This window comes from Leopardus geoffroyi, chromosome C3 (assembly GCF_018350155.1).
Source record: "Leopardus geoffroyi isolate Oge1 chromosome C3, O.geoffroyi_Oge1_pat1.0, whole genome shotgun sequence".
Lineage (NCBI taxonomy): Eukaryota > Metazoa > Chordata > Mammalia > Carnivora > Felidae > Leopardus > Leopardus geoffroyi.
The window spans coordinates 63136392-63161226 of NC_059338.1; the positions used below are offsets into that span (position 1 = coordinate 63136392).

At 42.2% G+C, this 24835-nt stretch overlaps 1 protein-coding gene across 4 annotated transcripts in view; it reads right to left on the bottom strand.

Annotated features, from left to right (window-relative positions):
* Nucleotides 1-24835, bottom strand: part of AKT3 (AKT serine/threonine kinase 3) — a 308341-nt gene that overhangs the window by 4022 nt on the left and 279484 nt on the right. For all 4 annotated transcript variants that reach the window (XM_045453168.1, XM_045453166.1, XM_045453167.1 and 1 more), the window contains one exon: nucleotides 6633-6735. In XM_045453168.1, coding sequence (XP_045309124.1) covers nucleotides 6633-6735 — 103 coding nt within the window. The remainder of the gene's footprint in view (nucleotides 1-6632; nucleotides 6736-24835) is intronic.

The following is a 24835-nucleotide window of genomic DNA, read 5'->3' on the forward strand; positions in this document are numbered from 1 at the left end:
TTTACAGGACTCACATTATTTACTCTACATCTCATATCTGTCTTTAGTCACCATTCCCAATTTCCCTAAAATGCAACTTTAAACCAGAGTAAAGACAGGGTAAGATGTCAGCATCCAAACACTAGCTCCTCGGGAAACCAACAGCAGAAAGACACTCGAAGGCACAGAGGAAGCTGCTTTCACATTAGCCGCCCTCATCTTCCCTGCCTTCCCGCATTTGAAGGATCTCAAATGGTCACCCTAGCCCTTCTCATAACCGTTCTGGTGACTGAAGTCCCACCCAGCAGGAGGCTCTTCTTTGTACGTCGTCATGTGTTCAGTCACCCCAGTCCACACCATCCCCTGTGCACCTGCTCCGGGCTCTGGACACCCTCGGGGTTCTGCGTCTGTGCAGGGGTGCCCGCAAAGCCCCTCCTGCTCTCCCCCAGCGTGCGGGGGTCACGTGCTGGCCCACAGTGAAAAGCCCCAGAGGAGGCTTTCAAACACCCAACCTTTTTTGCTTCAAGCAAAATAATTCCACTTCCTCAAACACATACAGGGAGTACATTGCTGATTCCTTGGATTTTCCAGCCTCTCCAAGAGCATGTATGTCACATCATGGGAGAAATCACAGCCTGTCACACAAGGATGACTCTCTGTGCTCCTCGACACACATTCCTCTGGAGAGCAAAAGTTTCTGCTCTTGCCTCACTGTGCTTCTTCTCAATATTCTATTCTGAATACAGAAGATTCTAGAAAGGGATCAAGTTGCTAACCAAACATTTTCGGCCTTGAATGTAACAGAAAATATCACTGGATTAGGTGGGAATCAGTCCATGGAGAAGATCTGTGGCTTCCTGCTCCGTGTAGACCATGGACCTCCACGGGCTTCTTTCCTGCTGCTGACAGGCATATCGTCAGCATTTCTAGAAAGCCCTGTGATTTGGGGAAATCTCTGCCTCCCTATTATCAAACATTTGCTAGGCATCAAGCAAACCACATGCATCATTTAGATGAAATACCTTCCACAGTATTTTTAGCTGCACAAGAGGTGGTAGGGGCTGGGGATGGCCTGTTGAGTCACAAAGTATAAAAACTCTAGACAAAAGGCAGCTGAAAGCTTAATGTTCAAATTCGGAGCATTCTGCGCGAATCACATTTCAAGGCAAGAGTCTTCCCCACCAACAGCTTTGTTTGGCTGCGTGTTTTTCTGCGCCATGAACGTGCAGATTGGCTGGACTGCCCGTGCAGGAGGCTGGGCAGAGAGGGGACTGTGCTATGCTGCCCCTACACCACACGGGAGCCACACAGGAGGGGCCGGGCTTCCTTCCGAGGAGGAGCATTTACTGCTCTAGGCTGCACGTCAGCTGAGAATTAAGAGTCTTCGTTCTGTAGCTTGAGTAATACATTAATCACATTTTCGAACACGAAGAAATCTCAGTCTCACAGATGACTAGGCCAGGGCGCCACACCTTGAAATTCTCTAATGCCAATGACCCCATTCCCTCAGGACAGCTGCCTCCTGGGGCCAGTATCTGATCCTTCCCTGAGGAGGTGCTCGGGGGAGGCACTGGCAGCCCTCTGATCTGCACAGGTGGGGGGCTGTGGAGGGAGGGGACAGCAGCCTGCCCGAGCCAGAGCCCGCAATAACACACCGTCCACGAACAGGTTTCTGCTCTGAAAGCTGGGTCGCAGGGAACCATGCTGACCACACACAGGACCCACACTAAAAACACGAGACCTATCTGGTACAAGAAAGCAGAGGTCAACTCCCCAGTCCGCATCAGAATCTCCAGTCCGAGGAACAATCCACCGCCCAATTTTCTTAGTGTTTAACAACTATAATTATATGGCATTATAAGCTACTAGATCTCAAAGAAATCCTCTTTTCCTGTATAAGGGAAGGCAGAGGACCATTCATGGGTAGAATGCAAGACGACACATTCCCAAATCTGTTCAATTAACACCAGTGAGAACAATCTGGCACGTGACCACAGCTGTTTGCAGGGAAGGAACATTTTGTCTAACTGCTAATTTGTTCTAAAAAGTAACTCCATTCTGCCTCATAAAAGCAAGGTGGCGAGTGGGGAGACAACTGTCACGTATCACGGAAGCTTTGGGAACAAAACCTCCGTGTGTTAGCCGCTGGACGGCCACGGCCATCCCAGCACCACCACTCAGAGCTGCAAGAAAAGATCAAGTGAAATGTAATCAAGCTTGGGGTTTCACCAGATCTCCTTTGATTTGGCCTCCTACGAGAATCCAGGATGCACCCGGGGGGACATCCAGGTAAAGACTGGCTGCTGTGGCCCTCCCTCCACCAGGCGCCCCCTGGCCTCAGCTGGCCCTCACTCCCTCTGCAGAGTCAGGAAACCAGACGCCCAGTCAGACGCAGGACTCTGCTGGACTCAGGTTTCTGGGATCCGATACCTGAAACAGCCACACGTTCATAGGTCGATTCTGAGGTCCACCTTGGAAGGTACTACAGTGTGTGGGCCTCCTGCTGACCCCGGTCTCACACTAGAAACACACTTTACACCCTTTCAATCAGCGAGTCACTGGGTGGATACAGCGTTCCCCACGTCTAAAATGACACGGATGCTGTTAGTGACAAAATGCTCTGTCACGACATTCCGTTCTGCTGACCAAGAAGCTGAGACGCCGGGTTCAGATTATATTCTAGAAACTGTGCTGGGTCCCCCTGATTTTCTAAGTTCTAGAAATCAAGCCACAGGGGGTGTGTTAACGACACGCTCTCAGCACGACCAGTGCCATGTGAGTCTGGAGTGCGGGGTGAGGCTGCAAGTTGAATCCTGGAGACATCTGGGCCTTGACCGCCAGGGCTTTGAAATCAAGTCAGTATGAAGAAAGGACTGATGGCCAGGGCAGCACCTGCCACAGAGCCTGAGGTTTAACTTACTCGTAGTCCTGGATTCGGGAGCTGGTCTGTGGGGTCCCTTCCACTTCCTGCATCATATTTTGGCCTCCCAAAGTCCTCCCAGATTCATGCCCACTCTTCTGCTGGGCGTTTACTGTACTGGGCCTGTCACCACGCTCCAAGCATGCATCACAGGACACAGAACACTACAGACCGTTTTGTGTGGCACTTCAATAAAATCAAAGCTACGGCTACTCAAAGCTGCACAACTCAGGTGCTTTTCCCAAAGAGATGGCTTCTCAGGCACACAGCAGGGGAAAGTCGGGGCCCGGGGACATTAGCCAGCCCTGCATCCCCTTTCCCAGAGGGTGGAGTGACCCGCCCCTTTCCAGGGATGGGGTGGCAGAGTCAGGACGTGAACAGGGGCACCCCCAGCCCCAGTCTCTTCTCATCCTTTATGGTTCCCTTTGCCTTGCGTTTCAGGCTCACCAGGCTCATCCTTGCTGGGACTGGACTCCCACCTTTGGAAGCAAAATATGTCCTCGTGGCTTTGTGTTTACAGACTGTCCCTATTTCTGTGACTTCCAAGACCACATACCTAGTTGTCTTAAAAGAGTCCACAAATTCCAAAGCTCTCTTTACCAGAGAAAACGGTCTTGAAGAGGTGGTGGCTGACACAGAGACACGTTGGGACCTCACCTTCTAGGTTGCTGTGGGTATGAAGTGGGGCGGCGAGAAGCAGCACAAAATCCTGGGCGCGGGTAGAGGCCATCAGTATGATCCAGTATGATCTCTGGAAAGAGCTGGCCACCTTCCGGCCGGGAGCCTACCCTGCCTCCCACCATAATGCTTATTCATCATTTAGTTCCCTACTATGACGGTATCATTATCAATGAGCTTCTTTATGTTTGTGATTGATTTATATATTTGGGTGCTTTCACGTTTGGAGCATAAATGTTTACAACTGTTAGGTTTTCTTGGCGGACAGACCACATAATTATGATATAATGCCCTTCTTCATCTCTTGTTACAGTCTTATTTTAAAATCTAGATTGTCTGATATAAGTATGGCTACTCCAGCTTTCTTTTGGCGACCATTAGCACGATACATGGTTCTCCATCCCCTTATTTTCAGGTGTCTTTAGGTCTAAAATGGGTCTCCTGTAAACAGCACAGAGATGGATCTTGTTTTCTTATCCTATGTCTTTTGATTGGAACTAGTTTAGCCCCATTGACGCTTAGAGTGAAAGATATGAATTTATTGCCATTATGTTGCCTGTAGAGTTCATTCATTTAATATATGTTTACTGAGCACTGACACTGGGCCAAGTGCCCAGCTAGCAGCTGAGGCCAGCAGTGAATAAGAAACCAGGTCGTTCTTCTCAGGGTTACTGCTTTCTAGTTGGACATATAGACAGTAAACAAAGGAATAAACACATTAACTGGAAGACCATCAGCAATTGTCAACGTACAGCATCAAGGGGGGCAGGAGACGGTGTCCAACATGCTGCACCGTTCTTTAGATGGGAGGCTGAAGAAGGCTCTCTGACAAAGTGACCTTTAAGCTGCGATGTGAGGACGAGTAAGAGCTGTTCATGCACACGTCGAGGGAAAGAGCACCGCAGGCAGGACAACACTTAGCACACCAGTGCTGAGGCACGGTAAAACACAGTGAGGCACGGCATGCTCCAGGGGTGGCTGAATGCAGGGACGGGGGGCAAGATGGAGCAGGAGAAGGCCGGGATCAGACAGGCCTGTGGGAGCCAGTGGGATCAGTCGGATTTAGAGTACAGATTTAGGGAGCCACCGGAGGGTTATGGGCAAGGGCAGGATGTGGTCTGATCACAGGTGACAGCATATCCAAATGATGAGGCCTAGCAAATGTTCTATGGTGGAAAGTGCTCACGGGCCCACCCACCACCTCACTGGTGCTGCCCAGCATTTCAGACGAGTGGATTGCCTGCCATGGTCCACTCTGGGGCCAGTGGAATCGGTGCCACGGCCTGTGCCCACCATTCTGCTCACGCGGGCCCTGAGCTACCTGCCCACGACTGCACAGGGTGTCCAACATGGTCTTCAACTCTTACCATTGTAAGATCAAGACAGAATGGAAGCCCGTCATCCCACTGGGGATATACCCTGAGAAGCACTTCAACATACTAATCTTTCACAACTTGGCCTGGGCCCCGGCAAGGCTGCTGACACTGACTGAGGGACTTGGGCAGCTCAATTTCTCTTTGGGTTGCAATTTCTTCCCTTATAAAATTAAAGTTAAGAGGTTCTTAACCTGCAGCAAATCTTAAGAAAGAAAAGCACACTTATGCGTATCATACGTAATTATATTTTTCACTTCAGGGTGTGTTCACAGCCCCTTGTTGTCAGGCCCCGGGCCCGGGGCTGGAAACCCCAGACCATCAGGTGGCCACGTCCACTGCTGGAAGAATACCGCGCCTCAACCTTCCCGCTCACGGATCCTCACTGTGAACAAGCACTTCCGCTACCCTGCCTTTCGCAAAGGAAAGAGGGGGGAAGAACAGTGGGAAGGGACCTAAAGGGAAGAGAAGGAGAGAAAACTACCACAAAGGGATTGTGAGCCAAGAGACGTGTGACTGGAAGAGATCTGGCTTTTCAAGCCTGCCCCTCACGCTCAATTTTATCCTCGTTGCTGAGCTAATGACGACAGACACACAGTCCTTTGTCGGCATGAAGAGTGTCTTGTCTGGAAGTTTTATCTGGTACCTTTCTTTCCTTGAAAGCCCACGTGTTTGGGATATTGACCGAAGAGTGTGCACATACTAGTGTCTGCGGAATGATCTTACGTGGTGCATGAATGTTCAGTTTTAACACACATGTAATTCACTTTACATGTATCAAAAAGTTACTAGCAAACAAAATTATGTCTTTACAGATATTAGTGCTTAAGACAAAGCTAAATAAAAACAGGCTGATTCTATTTAGAGTGAATTTAGAACTATTAAGAATGCAGGAAACCAGAATTAGCGCGATTCTGAGGGTGGTCTGGGAGTGAGCAGTCGGGGACGCACAGCAGGGTCTACCTCAGAATCCTCTCAGCGGATGGTAAGAGCGCGTTAGAATAGTAAGCAAGGGCTAAGTCGTCTATAATTTAGTCTCTAATTCTCAGGCTGCAATTTTTCTGGCTCCCAAAAATGTTTCTCTCAGCTACTGTCTTTGGTATTTCCACTTCAGAATTCCATGTTCTTTTATGAGAGAAACAGAAAGAATGCACTCAAGCAGGGAAGGGACAGAGAGAGAGAGAGAGAGAGAGAGAGAGACAGAGACAGAGACAGAGACAGAGACAAAGGAATCCCAAGCAGGCTCCTCACTGTCAGTACAAAGCCCAATGCGGGGCTCGAACTCAGGAACTGCGAGATCATAACCCGAGCTAAAATCAAGAGTTGGAGCCCCAGGAGACTCCACATTCTTAAGTGGAATGGAGTAAGTCACTGTGGAATTTGATCTTGAAAATATCCGATAAGAAAATATCAAGGGCCCCTGGGTGGCTGAGCTGGTTAAGCATCCAACTTCAGCTCGGGTCATGATCTCACGGTTCATGGATTCAAGCCCCATGTAGGGCTCTGTGCTGACAGCTCAGCCTAGATCCTGCTTCAGATTCTGTATCTCCCTCTCTGTCTGCCCTTCCCCTGCTCACACACTGTCTCTCTCAAAAATAAACATTAAAAAAAAATTTTTTTTTCAAAAAGTGGCTGTTTTCTTCAATGACAGTCAAACATTTTCAACTATTAGGTTTACTTACATTTTTCAGGTGGTGTTATTGTAATAGTCTGAGCTGTAAATTCTTCATCAAAATATCTGGTATCTGTCTCAGATGTTACTTGAGGCTTAAAAGGAGGTACAAGCTGCAAGAAGAAAGAACAAGAGTCCTGTTAACAGATTGCAATTTAGGAAAATTAATTTCTAGGATAAAATTAGGGAGCAAATAATGAAGTGAACAGTGCCAGAGAGACCACACTCTGAGTCACTGTGTACGGGAGACGTGGAGTTCGGCTTCCCAGTCAACAGTCAGGAGCACAGAACAGGAGGTACTTGGTTGTTCTGTATAAAATTGGAGGGATTGTGTGAAATAGAACACATGAACACCAAAGAACAGGGTGCAAAGAGGATACTGAAAAGTCCTAGTTTTTCCCCCAGTAACAAACATGCACACAAACCATACAGATGTAAACCCCTGTAACAAAATGCAGGCTCTACCCACTGCAGCAGAAGCACGACCTGCCCTCAGTTCTCTCCCTGGCACCTGGCCCACCAGGCTGTGTCATTAAGAACACAACCTAGTGACAGTTATTCCAGGTCACCGGGTGCTGCCCCCGTACTTGGCACAGAAAGACACCTGCTTACTTCAGATGGGCGTTACCTCCTGCCCCTGCCCTGGGACAGGGGTCTTGGTAGCCCCTGAAGTTAGGTGCAAACGTTGCATCCCTAGTTTGCATCAGATCCTTGTTGGGGACAGTGACCCAAGAGAGGGTCAAGAGTGATCACTCTAGGAACTGACAGAGCTGGATTCTTCTGCCTCAGACCTGCAGCAGGTGTGGCACTGGGGAAGCCTAGGGCTGCTGAAGGTCACAGAAGCCACAGAAGCCCGAAACTCTGTGACCTCCACTGGCTGGGGTGTGACTCCTGCTTGTCAGGGCTCTGGCCTCGCAGGAGAGTCTACGGATTTCTTGTTCACACAGGGAGTCCCGACCCAGGACCTGGAGTCAGAGTACACGCTCTCACGAGTACCATTCAGAATACGAGATACTGCTTTTATTGTTTTTATTTTTTTAAGGTTTATTTTTATTTATTTTGAGGGGGGGGGGAGGGAATGGGGGCGGGGCAGAGAATCCAAAGCAGGCTGGATCAGTGCAGAGCCGGATGTGGGGCTCAAAATCACAAACCTGAAGATCATGACCTGAGTCAAAGTCAGACGATTACCTGACGGAGACACCCAGGCACCCCAGGAGACACTGCTTTTATAATAAAATTCCCATGTGGACAGAAAAACAGGAAACAGAGTGATAGAAATCAATATGTTTTATACAAATTTTACGAAACACACAACTGGCTTTAACTCAGTGCATTTTCCCACTCTTACTGTCATCAAATTTATGTTAAATAGGCAAAAATCTTTAAATTATTCTCTAGACAGACTATGTTTTAAAACACCAGGGGCTGAGCAGAATTAAAAGCACATTTTCAGAATGAAGGACCACACCTGTTTATGGCCCATGTAACAGAGCATTTTTAATCTCTTTTCTTCTTATCATTCCTTCTCTTTGCCCCCAGTGCACAGCCCCGGTTATTAGCAAGCACTTTTGGGGGGACGGGCCTAATCCAGGTTCCACTCGTCACTGGCGGCGGCTTCGGAACAGCAGCCTGGTTTTCCTCCCACAGCCTTGATCTCATCTGGGCCAAGCTCCTCTGTCACATGCACCCTGCTCTGTGATGCTCCCCAGGCCACGCGAGCACTCGCTCCACTGACGGAAGTCTTCCCTCTTCCTCTCAGACTCAAGGGCGTTCTTACACACACGGGAACAGCAAAGGTGATCGGGATCAGAGAACTTGGGGCTTTCCTCTTTGAAGAAGGAGGGGTCACTGCCTCTACCCGCAGACAACTGGAGACTGGGGCTCTGGTTGAGTCACCATTTTACAAATGCTCAAAAAATGGTTCCTCCACGTCCTTCCAAGCAAAAATTCGCCACAAGAAACTCTTCTTGGCAGAGGTGGGTTTCTGGGCATGTGCCGTCGGCTTTGCTAACCTCTGCCCACCCTTCCCAGCGGCCCCCTCTGAGGGCAAAGACTGACCTGCCAGTTGGGGGAAAAGCTGCCAGCCTTTCAGGTGAGAGCCAGAATGGTCACTCAAACGAGATCTGGAAACAGTTTTCAAAGGTCACGGGAGGCTTAAGCTGGTCTCTGCTCAGATGTCCCAATGCTACAAAGGCTTACCTGGCCTCCTCTCCCAGGTGGCCGCCCTCCTGCCCCCTTCTATCCTCACACGGCTTCATTTTCCTCCAAATGGTGTTTCAGCATCTGACTCAATACACCTATGCACACGCATGCAAAACAGACTTACGTTTGTTTACCGTCACTGCCATTACACCTTCTCCCAATAAAACAGAAGCTCCGTGAGGGTGAGGGCTGACTGACACACAATAAACTGTACGTATCAGGAGTGTACAAAGTGACATGTTTTGACACGTGTACTCACCCAAGAAACTATGACCAAAATCAAGATGGAGAAACGTTTGTTTTCTCACGAGCCCGTTGTGAGCTCTCTCTCCCTCCTCCGTCCCTGCAGGCAATGACTGACACGCTTTCTGCCATGATTGATTTGTTTGTATTTTCAGGACTTGTATGTAAATGGAATCGTATAGCATGTATCCTTTCTCTGATTTTTTTCAGTTAGCACCATTATTTTGATGTCCGTCTATGTGACTTCATGTGTCAACAGCTCATCCACTGCATGGCTGGGTGACGTTCCGTCATACAGGTGTACTGCCATCTGTTTACCCATCACCTGTCAGTGGACATCTGGGTTGCTTCCAGTTTGGGGCTATTACAGATAAAGCTGCTAGGACTCTTGAGGTCCGAGTCTTTGTACAGAGATGAGATTTCATTCATTTTGGACAAATACCAAAGAGTGGAATGGCTGGGTCACATGCTAGATGTACATTTAACTGTTTAAGAAACTGCCAAACTGTTTTCGCAAAGCGGTCGCTTCATGTTATGTTACTACCACCAGTGGATCAAAGTTCCACTATGTTCTTGCCAGTACTGGTTTGGTTGGTCTCTTCAGTAAAAGACATTTGGACGTGTGGTGGTATTTCACTATGGTTTTAATGTATTTATTTCCCTAATGAATAATCGCATTTTTCATGAATTTGTAACTTCTTTGGTGAAGCGTCTGTTTAATATTTGCCCCACTCCCCTTTTCGTCATGAAATGCAGAGTTGTTCTTTTTTTTACACACAATCTGCGTGTATGTCTTTAATCAGATTTACGATTTGCATATATTCTTCCAGTTTGTGACTTTTCCTGTCATTCTCTTAACAGTACCTCCTGAAGAACACACATTCCTAATGATGCTGATTTGTCAGTTTTTCTTTGTGGATCACACACCATTCTCATCTATGAAGTCTCTATGTAACTTAACACTGCAAAGGTTTTCTCCTGTATATTCTTCTAGAAGGCTCTACCTTTAGGACTATGATCTGTTTTGAGTTAATTTTGTATATGCTGCAAATTCTTTTTTAAAAATGTATGTGCATTTTACCATCACAATTTGTTGGACTGAGTGATCTTTGCACGTCTATTCCAGGTCAATTAACCAGTTATGCATGGGTCTAGATTTCTAGATTCTCTGTGGGCAAATAAAGATGTTATCTGTCCAGAACAAACTGTCCTGATTCCTGTAACTTAGTAAGTCTTGAAGCTGGGCAATGTAAGCTTTCCAACTTTCTTTTTTGTCAAAATTGTTCTGGCTATTCTAAGTCCTTGGCATTCCAGATGAATTTTAGAATCAACCTAACAATTTCTACAAAACAGCTTGCTAGCATATTGATTAGGATTGTGTTGAATTCATGTATTAATTTTGAGAGAACTATTATCTTAAAAATACTGAGTCTTCTAAATCATGAATGCATTAGATGTCTCCCCTGCTGTATGTTGCCTTTAATTTCCTTACAATATTTTTTAGTTTGCAGTATGAAGGGCTTTCATCTTTGTCAGAAGTATCCCTAAGTACTTCATATTTCTGTTGCAGTCATAAGTGACATTAATTTCCATTTTGGATTGTCCGTTGCTGCTGTATACATTTAGTTATTTTTGTATTGTGCGATCTTTTGTATATTTAGCTTGTATCAAACAACTAATGAGTTAAACTTTAGTAGTTTTTTTTATAGATTCCATCTGATTTTCTATATAGGTAATAGTGTTGTCCCTGAATAAGACAGACTTACTTCTTTCTTTCCAATCTGAATGCATTTTATTTCTTTTCCTTTACTTCTTTTCCTGCCCTGGCCAGAAACTCCAGTACAATGTTGAACAGAGTGAACATCTTCACTTTGTGAAAACCACTCAGTGTTTCCCCACTAGGATATTAGTGATAAGTTTTCCTTAGATGTCCTTTATGAGGGCAGAGAAGTTTCCAGTTCCTGGTTTACTGGGAGCATTTTTGTTGGTTTGCTTTGTGTTTAAATCAGATGGATGTTGGATTTTCTTGAATGCTTTTTTTTTCCTGCATCCAGTGAGATAACCATGTGTATTTCTTAGTTATTGTTAACATGGAAAATTTTAGTAGTTGGTTTTTAAATATTAAACCAACTCTGTATTTCTAGTATAAATCCCATTTGGTGATGATGTGCTATTCTTGTATGTATTGCTGGATTTGATTTGCGAAAATTACATTAAGTATTTTTATATATAATTTCATTAAGGAAATTGTCCTATAGTTTCCTTTTTTTGTATTACCTTTGCTTGCATTTAGTATCAGGTTAAGCTAAACTACTAGAATGAACTGGAAAACACTGCCTTATTGCTCCAGAGAATTGAAGATTTGCATAGAATTGATACTATTCCTCATGTAAATGTTTGGGAGAATTCACTGGTGAAACCAAATGGTTTGGGAGTCTTGTGTGGGAAGAATTTTAACTACAAATGTAATTTCTTTAACAGGTACAAGGCTATTCATGACATCTATTTCTTCTTGGTAATTTGTGTCTTTCAAGGGATTTGTCCATTTCAGCAAAACTGTTGATTTTATGGACATGAAGATTTTCATACTATTTGCTGTTATCCATTTAATACCCATAAAGTCTATAGTGAAGCCACCCCTCTCATTCATGATATTCATAACTTGTCTTCCTGCTTTTCTGTTCACTTTGGTTAGAAATTTATCAATTTTGTTAATCTTCTCAAAGAACCACTTTTCCTTTCATTGATTTTATTTTATTTTTTTTGTTTTTTTTTAATTTCACTGACTGCTGCCCAATCTTTATAATTTCCTTTCTTCTGTGTAATGGAGTTTAATTTGTTCTTTTTTTCTAGTTTCTTAAGGTGGAAGATAAGGTCACTAATCTTGGACCTTTCTTCCTTTCAAATGTAGTCCTTCAGTGCTACAAATTTCCCTTGAGGTATTATGTTAGCTATCCCACAGCAGAACAAGCTTTGTTTTCATTTTTAGTCCGTTCAAAATCCTTTCTAATTTCCCTTTTGATTTCTTTGTTTGACCCACAGATTATTGAAAATTGTGCTGAGTTTCCAAATACTTGAGGATTTTCCACGTATCTCTGTTTTGATTTGTTTTTATTCTCTTTTCATGCTTTAAAACTATTTGAATCCTTTAAGATTTATAGAGTTGTTCTGCTCAATGGCAAACGATCTATGTGATCTTGAGGAGAATGAATATTGTTCTGTTGTCGGATGGGGTTCTGTGTCAGATTAAGTTGGCGGATGGGATTGCTAAACTCTTTCATAACCTAACGATTTTCTCTCTGCTGCTTGTATCAATTATTTGAAAACAGGCATTGATATGCCCAACTATAATGTGGATTTGTTTTTTCTTTCAGTTCTATTAATTTTTGTTTTATGTATTTTAAGTTTTGTTATTAGATGCAAAAATAATTAAGGTTTTTTACATCCTCTTGATGAACTGATCTCTATATTATGATGAAACAATCCTCCTCATCTCCGATAACATTGCCTTGAAATCTTCTTCATAGGATACTGATACAGCCACTCTAGTTCTTGATTAGTATAAGCATGGTACATGGTTTCCCATCCTTTTATCTTTATTTACATTTAGATGGGTTTCTTGTAGGCAGCATATAGGTGATTCTTGCTTTTTGTCCAATCTGACAATCTCTTTTAATTGTGGCATTTAGATCATCTGCCCTCAGTGTGACTACTGATATGGTTGAGATTAAATCTACCATCTTGCTAGTTGTTTCATACTTGTCTCATCTGGGACTTGGTTTTGCAGTGATGCCACACCCCCAGTTCCTAGAACAGCGCTTGCCACTTAGTGGCACGAGTAAACGAACATATCATTCAATCTTGGGGCTGGAGGGAGCTGTCAGAGAGCATGCAGTCTACCCTTGTAGAAACGAGGAGATTGAAGCACACTTAGTAAAATGACTTGCTGAAGATGACACAAGTAACAACCAGAGCAGCAAACCCTCCATCTCCTGATCCCAAGCTCTCTCTACTGCGGCGCCTGGAGAGACACGGCATGAAAACGCCTTTGCCTTTGACTGCTTCTCTGGACGTCAGTCAAAGTCAAGACATTCGTGCTGGGAGCATATTTCCTCCCCTCAACTCACACACAGTAGCAGAAGAGGACCCAGTAAAATAGAAACATCCACACAGGGAAGCGAGAACCCTATAGGGAAAGGGATGAGAGAGAACATGCAAAGAACCACCACAGGCCCCAACAGAGGTGCTACCACGCAAATCTGGGGACACCAAGTCGCGGTTTCCTCAGAGCTCCAGGGCAGATGTTCACTCTAAACCACTGAACACATTTCAAATATTTAATTCTTCTGGGCTGAATTGTGCCCCCTCCCCCACATCCAGATGTTGGGAGCCCTAATCCCCAGGGACCGTGCTGGGAGAGATGGCCTTTCAAGAGATGACTCCATTAGAACAAGGTGTCAGTGTGGGTCTTAGTCCAACCTGACAGGTGTCCTTGTAGGAAGAGGAAATGTGGACACGCGCACAGACTCCAGAGGCACGCACAGGAAGAGGAAAGACCACGTGAGGATGAGCAGGTAAGGTGGCCATTCACAAGCCAAGGAAAGAGGCTTCAGAAGAAAGCAACCAACCCTGCCAGTCTCCTGATCTTGGACGTCCAGCCCCCAGAACTTCAGGAAAACCAATTTCCATGAAGTCACCCAGTCCGTGGTACTTTGTCATAGCAGTCCTAGCAGATGATCACATCCCATTTTATTTTTGCCTTTAAACCAGTATCATCTTAATTTTCCCTCCCCCACTCAGGACATAGTTCTCAAAACACTCCTGTGTCAACTGCAAACTCTCGTTTAGGAACGCAAAAGTACAGGCCAAGTCCAGAAACACTCAACTCTACACCTCAGCTACCTACTCGATGGATGGCTGCAGTGTCATAAACTGCAAACTTGACCTATTTTCCCAACAAACGTGATAAACCTAGGACATATCTTTCTTTGAAAGCTAGTCTGTTTTCAGGATACACAGTTCCGGACAATGTAAACACGAAGATCGCAGTGCTGGCTTCTGGACTTTGCTTCCAGTTTACTGCAAAGGCATCATCAGGGTGCATTTACTTGTCCAGCCTCAAGACCACAGAGAGGCAGCAATGCTGCAGCCCCTAACTACTCCCACGCTACTCCTCTACCAGAGTTACAAGTTACCAAGTCATGCTATCATCTGCAATGTTTCTAAAGCACTGTGTAGGTTTTCGGCATAAATGAAAGAACAGAGAGAAAACATGTCCCTGAACTTATTATAATAAGTCACAGTCCCCACTCCTGGTGTGGCTGGAATGACAGCAGGGGAGTACAGACACCACGGTCTCTCAGGGTCAGTGTCCTCTACCCTTCCCCAGCAACCAATCAATTGTTACCATCCGCTTTCTGTGCTCTTCCTTCTGTCTTCAGTGTAGGTGCTCTAGAAATACAAAGCAGGGCTTGAAGCTTGCAGGAAAAATGGATACAGTGACTACAGAACCCTAATTGTCATCCTATTTGAATACTATGGTTATGTCCACCACTCTGATGTGGATCAAAAAAGACTGAACACAGATACTAGCAACAAAAACTGCCAACACTTTGGGGCACCTGAGAGACTCAGTCGGTTGGGCATCTGGCTCTTAGTTTTGGCTGAGGCCAGGAACTCACAGTTTGGGGAATCAGGCCCCACATCGGGCTCTACACTGACAGCACAGAGCCTGCTTGGGATTCTCTCTCTCCCTCTCTCCCTGCCCCTCTCCCACTGAGGCATGTGCTCTCTCAAAATAAATAAATAAATAAATAAATAAATAAATAAATAAATAAATAACATTAAAAAAAAAAAAAAAACAAAAAGTGGAGGACAATTAAAAAAAAAAAACGCTAACACTACTGAATGCTTAGATATGCCATAGACAACAATCTAAGGCTGAAATTCTATCTCTTTAAAACAATTCAAGAGAGTAACTAAGCTTAGGTAGGTTTATTTAATCTCTGTTGTCCTAAAAAACTGGTTTTATGCTGTGTGTGTATGTGAATGTGCACACACCCAGGAGAAGTAGGAATATGGAAAAGAGGAATTTATTTCTAACAAAACTAATAAATCTTTGGCAAACGTTACTTAACTACGTCATCTGCTAAGCATTACAATACCAACGGACATTTCTTGACAGGTGACCAGAAACTCAAATAACTCATTAAATAATGAGAAGACAGAGTTGGAGATGGGCACAGCAGCTTCAAGTGGGGAGAGTGAAAGACGGGGAACCCCACGTTCTGTGTCTAGTGCACCCACGTCTCCGGCTGACTCCTGAACCACGCTTGCACAGGGCAGACTCCAAGCTCCCCAGGGAAGTCTAAATAAGCCAACCTAAAATTCTGACACTCCCTGTGGAGGACACAGACGTTGCCGTTTCAGTTCGGCCATGACAAACTGCCTACAAATACAAAAACTCAAAATTCTTTGCTGTAATCTAACAGGATTCAGAGGCACTACTGTGTGTCAGTCACAGTGTCCAGGACATAGTCCAGACTGAGGCCACGTCAAAAGAAACAGGGGAAGACGACACACCCACCACAAAGAGACAATCAGGGAGACGAATGTGAACAAGACCTGGACTCTGTTGGCAGATGTGAATTTTCAAGCAGATTTTACAACTATGCTCAATGATAAAATATGTTCCTAATGAATAAAGAGATGGAGAAATGGAAACTATTAAAAAAAGGGAATCAAATGGAAAATCTAAAACAGAAAAATATGACCTCCAAAATAAGAAATTCACTGTGTGGGCTTAGAGCAACTTAAAGATTTGAGGAAAGTCGGTAACCTGGAAGATTTATCAATAGAAATTTTTCAGTGTGCAGAGCACAGGAAGAAATTAGAAAAACATGAACACAATTTCAAAGACCAATGGGATAATGTCAAAGAGCGAAATGTATGTGTAATTGGAATTATAAAAGGAGAGGAGACAATAAGACAAAATATATATTTCTAGGAATAATGGCTAAAATTCTTCCACTGTTAGTGAAAGGTTCAGAAAGCTCAGAGAACTCCACGTAGAATAAATATAAAGGAACCCTCACCTACACACATTATCATCTGAAATCCGAAGTCTGTCAGTCAGGGTTCGAGCAGAGAAGCAGAAACACGTGTGTGTGTGTGTGTGTGTGTGTGTGTGTGTGTGTGTGTCCATGAGCGAGAAAGACTGAGGGAGAAAGAGAAGGACAGAGAGGGACAGAGGAACAAGAGGGAGGACGAGAAGGAAGGAGGATGGGCCAGAGGGAGAGAGCTGGTCATGCAGTCTCTGTGAGGCTGCTGTCTTCACACTCAAGGACATGTGGAGCTTGGCATCCGTAGGGCAGGGGGTGGGAGGGGAGGACGTGTGTAAAGCAGGGAGAAGAACACAGCGAAACCCAGAAGCAGGAACTGGAGCCCACAGGACAGACTGAAACCTATGCCACTTCTTACTGTCTCTGACCTTGGCACAGATGTCCCACGCAAGCTGGGGACCTGCAATGGCAACACACACGCTGGCCCAGCAGTGGGAAAGCTAACCGGTTTGCAGGGGAACAGGGAACAGAGGCAGGCGAGGTGAGCAAACAGACCAGCAACAACATTAGGAGCTACAAGTCCCTGCTGCTTCACTTCTGCCCCCTGCACCCCAAATCTCACAGGAGAGTCTCATACGACAAAAGGAATTCTGGAAAATGTAGCTTGGCCTAGTCAGACTGGTTTGTTCTAAAGCCATCACACAAACGAAAATACCTTGCAAGCAGCCGGTGAGATGTGACACATAATTTACAAGGGAACAGGTAACTGAATAAGCACTCACAAAACTACCAACTCACAATTTTATATCCAGTGAAAACATCCTGAGTGTGAAGGCAAAATAAAGACATCATCAGATAAAAGAAAACAAATTCCTTGCCAGCCAACTTGCACTACAAGAAATGGGGGAAGTTCCTTCGGCTGAGGGGGAATGTACCAGAAAGGAACCTGGGCCTCCAAGGAGGAATGAAGAGATACGGGCGCTCACTCTGCATTTAGACGATGGTGACCATGACCGCGAGTACACCGACACCCACTCACGTGTACACATTACGGGTGAATCACAGCTCAGTAAAACAAATTACTTTCTAATTTTAAAAGAAGAATGAAGAGCATTTGAAGTGGTAAACATGTAAAAAAAAAAAGAAAATACTAAAGTTCTAACTTCGCAACTGGACAGAGATGAAGGGTAATGTTCAAGAGGGAACACGGACGTTTCCTGAAGGAACCAGAGACTTACAATCGATTTGGAAAATCTGCACAGGCCCTTCCAGAAGAGGTCTTACTTCATGCAGGCCTCGCTCTGCTCCTCACACTAAGTACCATATAAATTACTCATTTAAACAGCTGCCATTTCACTGAAATGAGTATCAAAGAGGTGATCAAAACAAACTATCAAGTACTTAAGTTACACTCTAAAAAGCAAGTTTTCCCTTCTTTTTTGTAGGAAACCTCTGGAAAGTCAGTACAAATGTAATAAGTAGGAGGCAGATCAAAACGAAGATCTGAGTAAAATCAAAATGAGCCACAGATTCCAAATCAATCTTCCCTGAAAACCTCTTGGTCGTCACTTCACCATTCTGTATCAGTATTTTCCCTTTATGAAGAATAAAACCTCAGCAGTCCGCATGAACTCCTGGAGTCTCCTGCCTCAGCTTCTGGCCGGGGCCCCTGCCCTGTCAGCAGTGAGGCTTCCCTCCGTGCCCTCCCCTCCCCATACAAGGCACGCCTCTCCTCAGGGGCCTACCGTGGGCCGCACACATTCTCACTCAAAGAGGCCAGGCCTCCCGCGGTAAAGGCAGGGCCCAGGCGGGCGCCACCACCCTGGCTTCAGGACCAAACATTTACCAACACCTCTGCTTCTGCGTATTCCCACTTCTTCCCATGACTGTCACCACGCAGCTGCCCCGCCTCTTCCGTGAAGACTAACCCCGCCGGCGAGGCTTCGCAGATCTTGCTTTTTTCTTATATCTTACTTGCCCCTGTATTTATTAATCTCACACCTCACAATGTACCCACTGTACGTCTTACTGTCGGTACACACACTTACTTTTTTCTACACAGCTCCACTTTCAGGGCCCTGGCTGCATTCTCCCACCAGGTACATAAGCAAAACAAAAGCAAAAAACCAGATCTAACCCATTCTGTGGGCGGTTTTCCATTTAGCTCTTGCACCCTCTTTACTCCTCCATTTTCTTGAGTAGGACCGCGCTTGGCGCTTCCGTTTCTTTCCCTTCCACGCGACTTACAAAATTGAAAAAGAACTATCTTGAGCATAAAGGAAAGAATATAAAATAACAACCAGATGCAACACATGTTGACATTGTGTCAAATGTACTTTCAGACTGTTGTATTTTTAAGACCTAAAACACAGACACAGCCCAATACCTATTGCTTTCCCCTCACTAATACCCATTTTTAATTCCCCCCAATTACAATTATGTTCGATTCACGCAAATATTGTGGTGGAGCTCCTTTGTGTCATTTGCATGCAAATTCCTATACTTTTCTCCCAATTATGTCGCAGATACAATTTTCTTCAGTTCGTTTTCAGTTATTGTAATAATGGTATCATTCCCTAGGCATCCTATGTGACCTGACTTTTTATGTTTATGTATTTTTGACTATCAATACTGAATGCTGAATAAGCCCAATTTACTCATTTTTTATTCAGTACAGTATTCCACTATAAGAACAGGACAAACTTTAATTATTACATATTCCACCATTAAAGATCTATTAAGTTATTTTGTCCTTTAAAAGTCACATATCCCTTATTTCTTTTTCTTATGTTGGTTAGAATCTATAATAAAAACTGCCTAGAATGTGATATTGGTGGATAACTTTTTCTTACGTTTAAAGAAAATATTTATAATATTCAAACATTAAGTATAATGTTTGTAGAAAAAAAAATTTTTTTTAACATTTATTTTGAGAGAGGGAGCACGTGTGCTTGAGCAGGGCTCAATCTCCCCAACTGTGAGATCATGACCTGAGCCGAAATCAAGAGTCAGATGCTTAACCGACTGAGCCACCTAGGTGCCCTAACTATAGAAAAATTTTTGATAAAAATTTAAAGAAGGTTCATGTTATTTCTATGTTACTAAGTGTGTTTTAAATATATTTTTAAAAACCATGAGTATGTTCTACTTTCATTTTATGACAAGTTTTTCTATAAAGTTTGAGATGGTCATGTGGATTTCTCCCTTAATCTCTAAATGTGGTGAATAACATTAATTTTTTCTAATATAATCACATTTCTAGAACAAATCTAACATGGACATCAGAACATACATATTATTTGCATTGTTGGAAATAATTGCTCAGTAGTTTATTTAGAATATTTATATCCCTGTTCGTAAATAGCTTATTATTTTTCTTTCTTGTAATAGTTTTATCAGGGTTTGGGATCAAAGTTACAAAATAAGTTTGAGAAGCATATAACCTCCTCCCCTCTCTTCCTTCAGAACAGATTGTATAAAATTTTTCTAATGATAGGGATTATTTTATCTTTGAATGTTTGATGGAGATTACCTGAAAAATTCATCTGGGTTTGTACTGGTGTTTTTTATTGGGGTAAAAACACTGGAGTTGGAGAAGTGACAGACTGTAAACTAATTTTACAATTAGGTATTTTCACACTTTTCTTGAGTGAGTCAGCTGGTAATTTTAAGCTTGCCTGAAATTATCCATAAACTCTCTTTTTAAAAAACAGGATAGGGGTGCCTGGGTGGCTCAGTCAGTTAAGTGTCCAGTTCTCAGTTTTGGCTCAGGTCATGATCTCGAGGTTCATGGAATCAAGACCTGCGTGGGGCTCCGTGCTGTTGCGCGGATTCTCTTTCTTCCTTTCTGCCCCTCCCCTCCTCACGCATATGCACGCATTTTCTCTCTCTCAAAATAATAAACTTAAAATATATATACACACTTAAACTTAAAAAAAAATATATATATATATACATACACACATTCATGGTAGTTGTATTACATTTTCATTGCAATGTATTTCTGTATCTCATTTTCATTCCTAATATTTTTTACTAATTTTGAGCTCTGTCTGCTTTACTAGTCTTATATATAACTGCATTTCCTGTTTTCAATTGTTTCTATTTATTCATTTGTACTTCTACATTTACTGTGTGCTTCTACTTACTTTCACCATGATGATTCTGTTGCTGAATTTCTTTCCCTCATTTGGAAGCTTAGCTAATTAATTTCTGATCTTCCTATTTTACTTGCCCACTCCCACCCCAGTACAAGTATTTAAGAACTGCCTTGATTGCCTTTCACAAATTTCACTGTCCTTCTAACTCCAATATTTTCTGATTTTCAATGTAACTACTTCTTAGTCCGTGAATTATATTAAAGTTCATTTTAAGAGTTTCAAATATTTGAAGTTTAGAGAAGTATTTCTTTGCTGGTTACTCCTAATTTTACTGATCACAGAATATGGTCTGAGTTATATATAGTTCCTTTGTTTTCCACTGAGATTTGATTTAGTGCCTCAAAAGAAATGCATGTTCTAAACTACAGACCAACAGGGGCGCCTGGGGGGCTCAGTTGGCTGAGCAACCGACTTCGGCTCAGGTCATGATCTCCTGGTTCATGAGTTTGAGCCCCACAGTCGGGCTCTGTGCTGACAGCTTAGAGCACGGGAGCCTGCTTCGGATTCTGTGTGTGTGTGTCTCTCTCTCTCCACCACCCTCCCCCACTCATACTCTCTTTCAAAAATAAACATTAAAAAGATTAAAATAAATAAACTACAGACCGATATCCCCATGATCACTGATGCAAAAATCCTCAACAAAATAGAAGCAAAATGAATGCAGTGGCGTATTCCAAGGCCTGCACTCGAGACCACCGTCCTAAGGATTGCACTGAATCTGCAACGTCGCTGTGACTAGAACTGCCATCTCAATAGTAAGTCTCCAAGCCACAAACATGGGGTGTCTCTCCAGTGGTCACGTCTTTTCATCTATTTCAGCAATGTTGTAGCTGGCAGCATTCAAGTCTTGCACCTCCGTGATTATATTTATTCTTAAATACTTTACTCTTTTTGCTGCTACTTTAAATGGAACTGTTTTCTTAATTTGCTTTCCAGATTGTTCATAGCTAATGTATACAAATATATTTTGTGTGATTTCATATCCTGCAACTTTGCCGACTCTGTTTATTAGCTTTAAGAGGTTTTGTGTGTGTGAATGTGTGTGTTTGTTGGGTTTTTCTACATCTGTGAAGAGAGACGATTTAACTACTTCTTTTCCAATTTGATTGCTTTCTATTTCCTGTTCTAACTGCTCTGACTACAACTTCCAGTATTATGTTGAACAGAAGTGTCACAAATGGGCATTCTTGTTCTCTTCCTTATTTTAGGTGAAAAGCTTTCAGTCTTTCACCACTGAGTATGATGTCAGCTGTGGGTTCATCTATGGCCTTTATCATTGGAGCAAGTTTCCTTCCATTCCTAGTTTTCTGGGGTTGTTTTTTTTAATCAGCAAAGGGTGATGACTTTTGTCAAATGCTTTTTATGCACCAAGATGATCATGTGGATTTTCTTTATTCTATTAATGTGGGATGTTAAAATGATTAATTTTAGTCTGTTGAACTGTCCTTGCATTCCATAAAACTCACTTGATCATGCTGTACAATCCTTTCAATATGCTACTAATTGGTTTGCTAGTATCTTACTGAGGAATTTTGTATCTATATTAGGGATATTTGTCTCTAGTCTTCTTTTCTTGCAATGTCTTTGTGTGGCTTTGGAATCAGGGTAATGCTGGCCTCATAGAATGAGTTAATAAGTATTCACTCCTTCAATTTCTTGGAGGAGTTTGAGAAGAACGGGTGTTATTTCTTCTCTAAACATTTGATAGAATTCTCTAGTGAAGCCATCTGGTCTTGGGCTTTTCTTTGTTGGGAGTTTTTTGATTACTGATTTAATTGCCTTATTAGTTGTAACTTTATTCAGATTTCCTATTTCTTCTTGACTCATTTTGGTAATTTGTATGTTTTTAGAAATTTTTCCATTTCATATAGGTTTTCTATTTTTTATGTGTACATCTGTTCAGAGTATTCTCCTACAATCCTTTTTATTTCTATAAAGTCAGTAGTAATGTCTTTCTTTCATTTGTGATTTTAGTACTTTTCTTTTTTTCCTTAGTCAATCTAACTGAAAGTTTGTCAATTTTATCTTTGCAAATAATCAACTTTTTTTTTTAATTTCTCTATTGTTTTTCTATTTATTTCATTTCTTTCCACTCTAAACTTTATACCAAAAATTGGCTAACCTAGATGAAATGATGAGGTAAATTCATCAAGAAGATACAGCAGTCTTAAATTTGGGAGCACCTAAAAGCAGAACTTTAAGATTAAAATAAAGGTGATAAAACTAAAAGACAAATAGTCAAAGCCACAATTATAGTTGAGGATTTTCATCCCCTTCTCTTAATAACTGATAAAAGCAAGCCATTAAACATTCAGTAAGGATACAGAAGACTTATCATTAGTTCACTTGACTTAATTGACATTTATAAAACACCATATATAATAAAAGAATATTCTTTCCAAATCCACACAAAACATTCATCGATATAAACCATAATTTATTTCATAAAACAATCTCAAAAAATTTAAAAGATTTAAAATATACAAAGGATGTTCTTTAAAAACAAGATAATTAAGCTAGATATTAAAACAGAAAGATAGCTGAAAAATCGACAAACACTGTAAATCAAACAATGCACTTCAAGAACCCATATGGCCAAAGAAGAAATCCGAAGGGAAATTAGAAAGCATTTTTTTTTTTTCAACGTTTTTTTTTTTTTTTTTTTTTTTATTTTTGGGACAGAGAGAGACAGAGCATGAATGGGGGAGGGGCAGAGAGAGAGGGAGACACAGAATCGGAAACAGGCTCCAGGCTCTGAGCCATCAGCCCAGAGCCCGACGCGGGGCTCGAACTCACGGACCGCGAGATCGTGACCTGGCTGAAGTCGGACGCTTAACCGACTGCGCCACCCAGGCGCCCCTAGAAAGCATTTTTAAATGAACAGCAAGTAACACTATGATGTAACACAACTTGCTGGAGTGTTTAGAAGTAAATAGCACAGCCACTGTGTTAGAAAAGAACAAAAGACTCAAATCTAAGTTTTCAACTGAATAAACTAGAAAAAGAAGAACTGATTTAAAAAACGAGCTAAAATGGAAAAAAAATCAAGACAATAAGTGATCAACTCAATGTCAATTATTTCAACAATTAGATAAAGTTTTAAAACTTCTTGAAACACATACAAGCTACTAAATTTCATTCAAAGGAAATGAGTAACTGGAAGTGTCCTACATCCATTAAAGAGACAATTTCTGTAGTCTGGGCTTGGATGGATTCAACAGGACATTCTATCAAACATTTAAAGAAGAAATATACCAATTCTGTTCAAAATCTTTCATAAAATAGAAGAGAGGGAAACACCACTCACTTTTGGTGTCAAGCATTATCCTGATTCTAAAATCAGGCAGGTAATAACAATAAAAAAAGTACAGCCCACAATTTAATATATAAAAAGTCCTTGACAAAATACAAGCAAAAGAAATTTAGCAATATATAAAAAGTATATATACCATGACTGAGGTTAATCTGAGGCACACAGTATAGAGGCAATATTCAAAAATCAACATGATTCACCATATTAACAAATTAAAACAGAATACCACATGATTGTGTCAGTGAATGCAGAAAAAAGCATTTGACAAGATCCAGTGTCCATTCAGAATAACAATGTTCAGAAAATAGGAATAGTTGAAAATTTTGTCAGTCTGAGAGACGGTGTACATTTAAAAACCTACAACTAATATTGTGTGAATGCTATTTCCCTAATATTAGTAATAATTAAATGTCTGTTCTCACCATTTCTATACTACATTGTTCTGGCAATCCTAACTAGTGAAATAATGCAAGAAAAAAAGAAAAGGCAAACAAATTGAAAAATCTCCTAAAAAAAGGTGTTAGCCCTAGCAAGTAAGTTTAGCATAAAAAACTACCCTGATAAACACATACAACTTCGAAAAACCTATTTACCTCAGTTTCTTCAGTTTCTTTTACCCAGTACATAATGTCTGGCTCTCAATACAAGGCATACTAAAAGATAAAAAAAACAAACCAAACCAAAACTCAGTTTCAAGGTAAAGAGCAGGCACCAGAAAGTCTCAGATATGGCACAGATGTTGGAACTCACCAGACCAGGAATTTAAATCATCTATGAAAGCATAGTAAGGGTCTTAATGGAAAAAATATACTACATTCAAGAACATATGGGTAAGGTAAATAAATAAATGAATTCTCAGAGAAAGAATAAAAAGGAAATGCTAGAAATAAAAAACAGCATCACAGAAATTAAGAATACCTTTGGTGGCTCAATCATAATCAGGGCATAGCCAAGGAAAGAATCAGTGAGTTTGAAGAACTGTTAATAGAAACTTCTGAAAGAGAAATAAGAGTAAAAAAGAATGGAATATCCAAGAATTGTGAAATAATTATAAAATGTATATGTAATGGGAATATGAGGTGAAGAGAGAGAGTGAAAACAGCAGAAATATCTGAAGCAATAATGACTGAAAATTTTACAAAATTAGTGCTAGACACCAATATCTTAGAAGTTCAGAGAATATCATTCAGATAAAGACCCCAAAAGCTACACCTAGCCATATCCTATTCAAAGT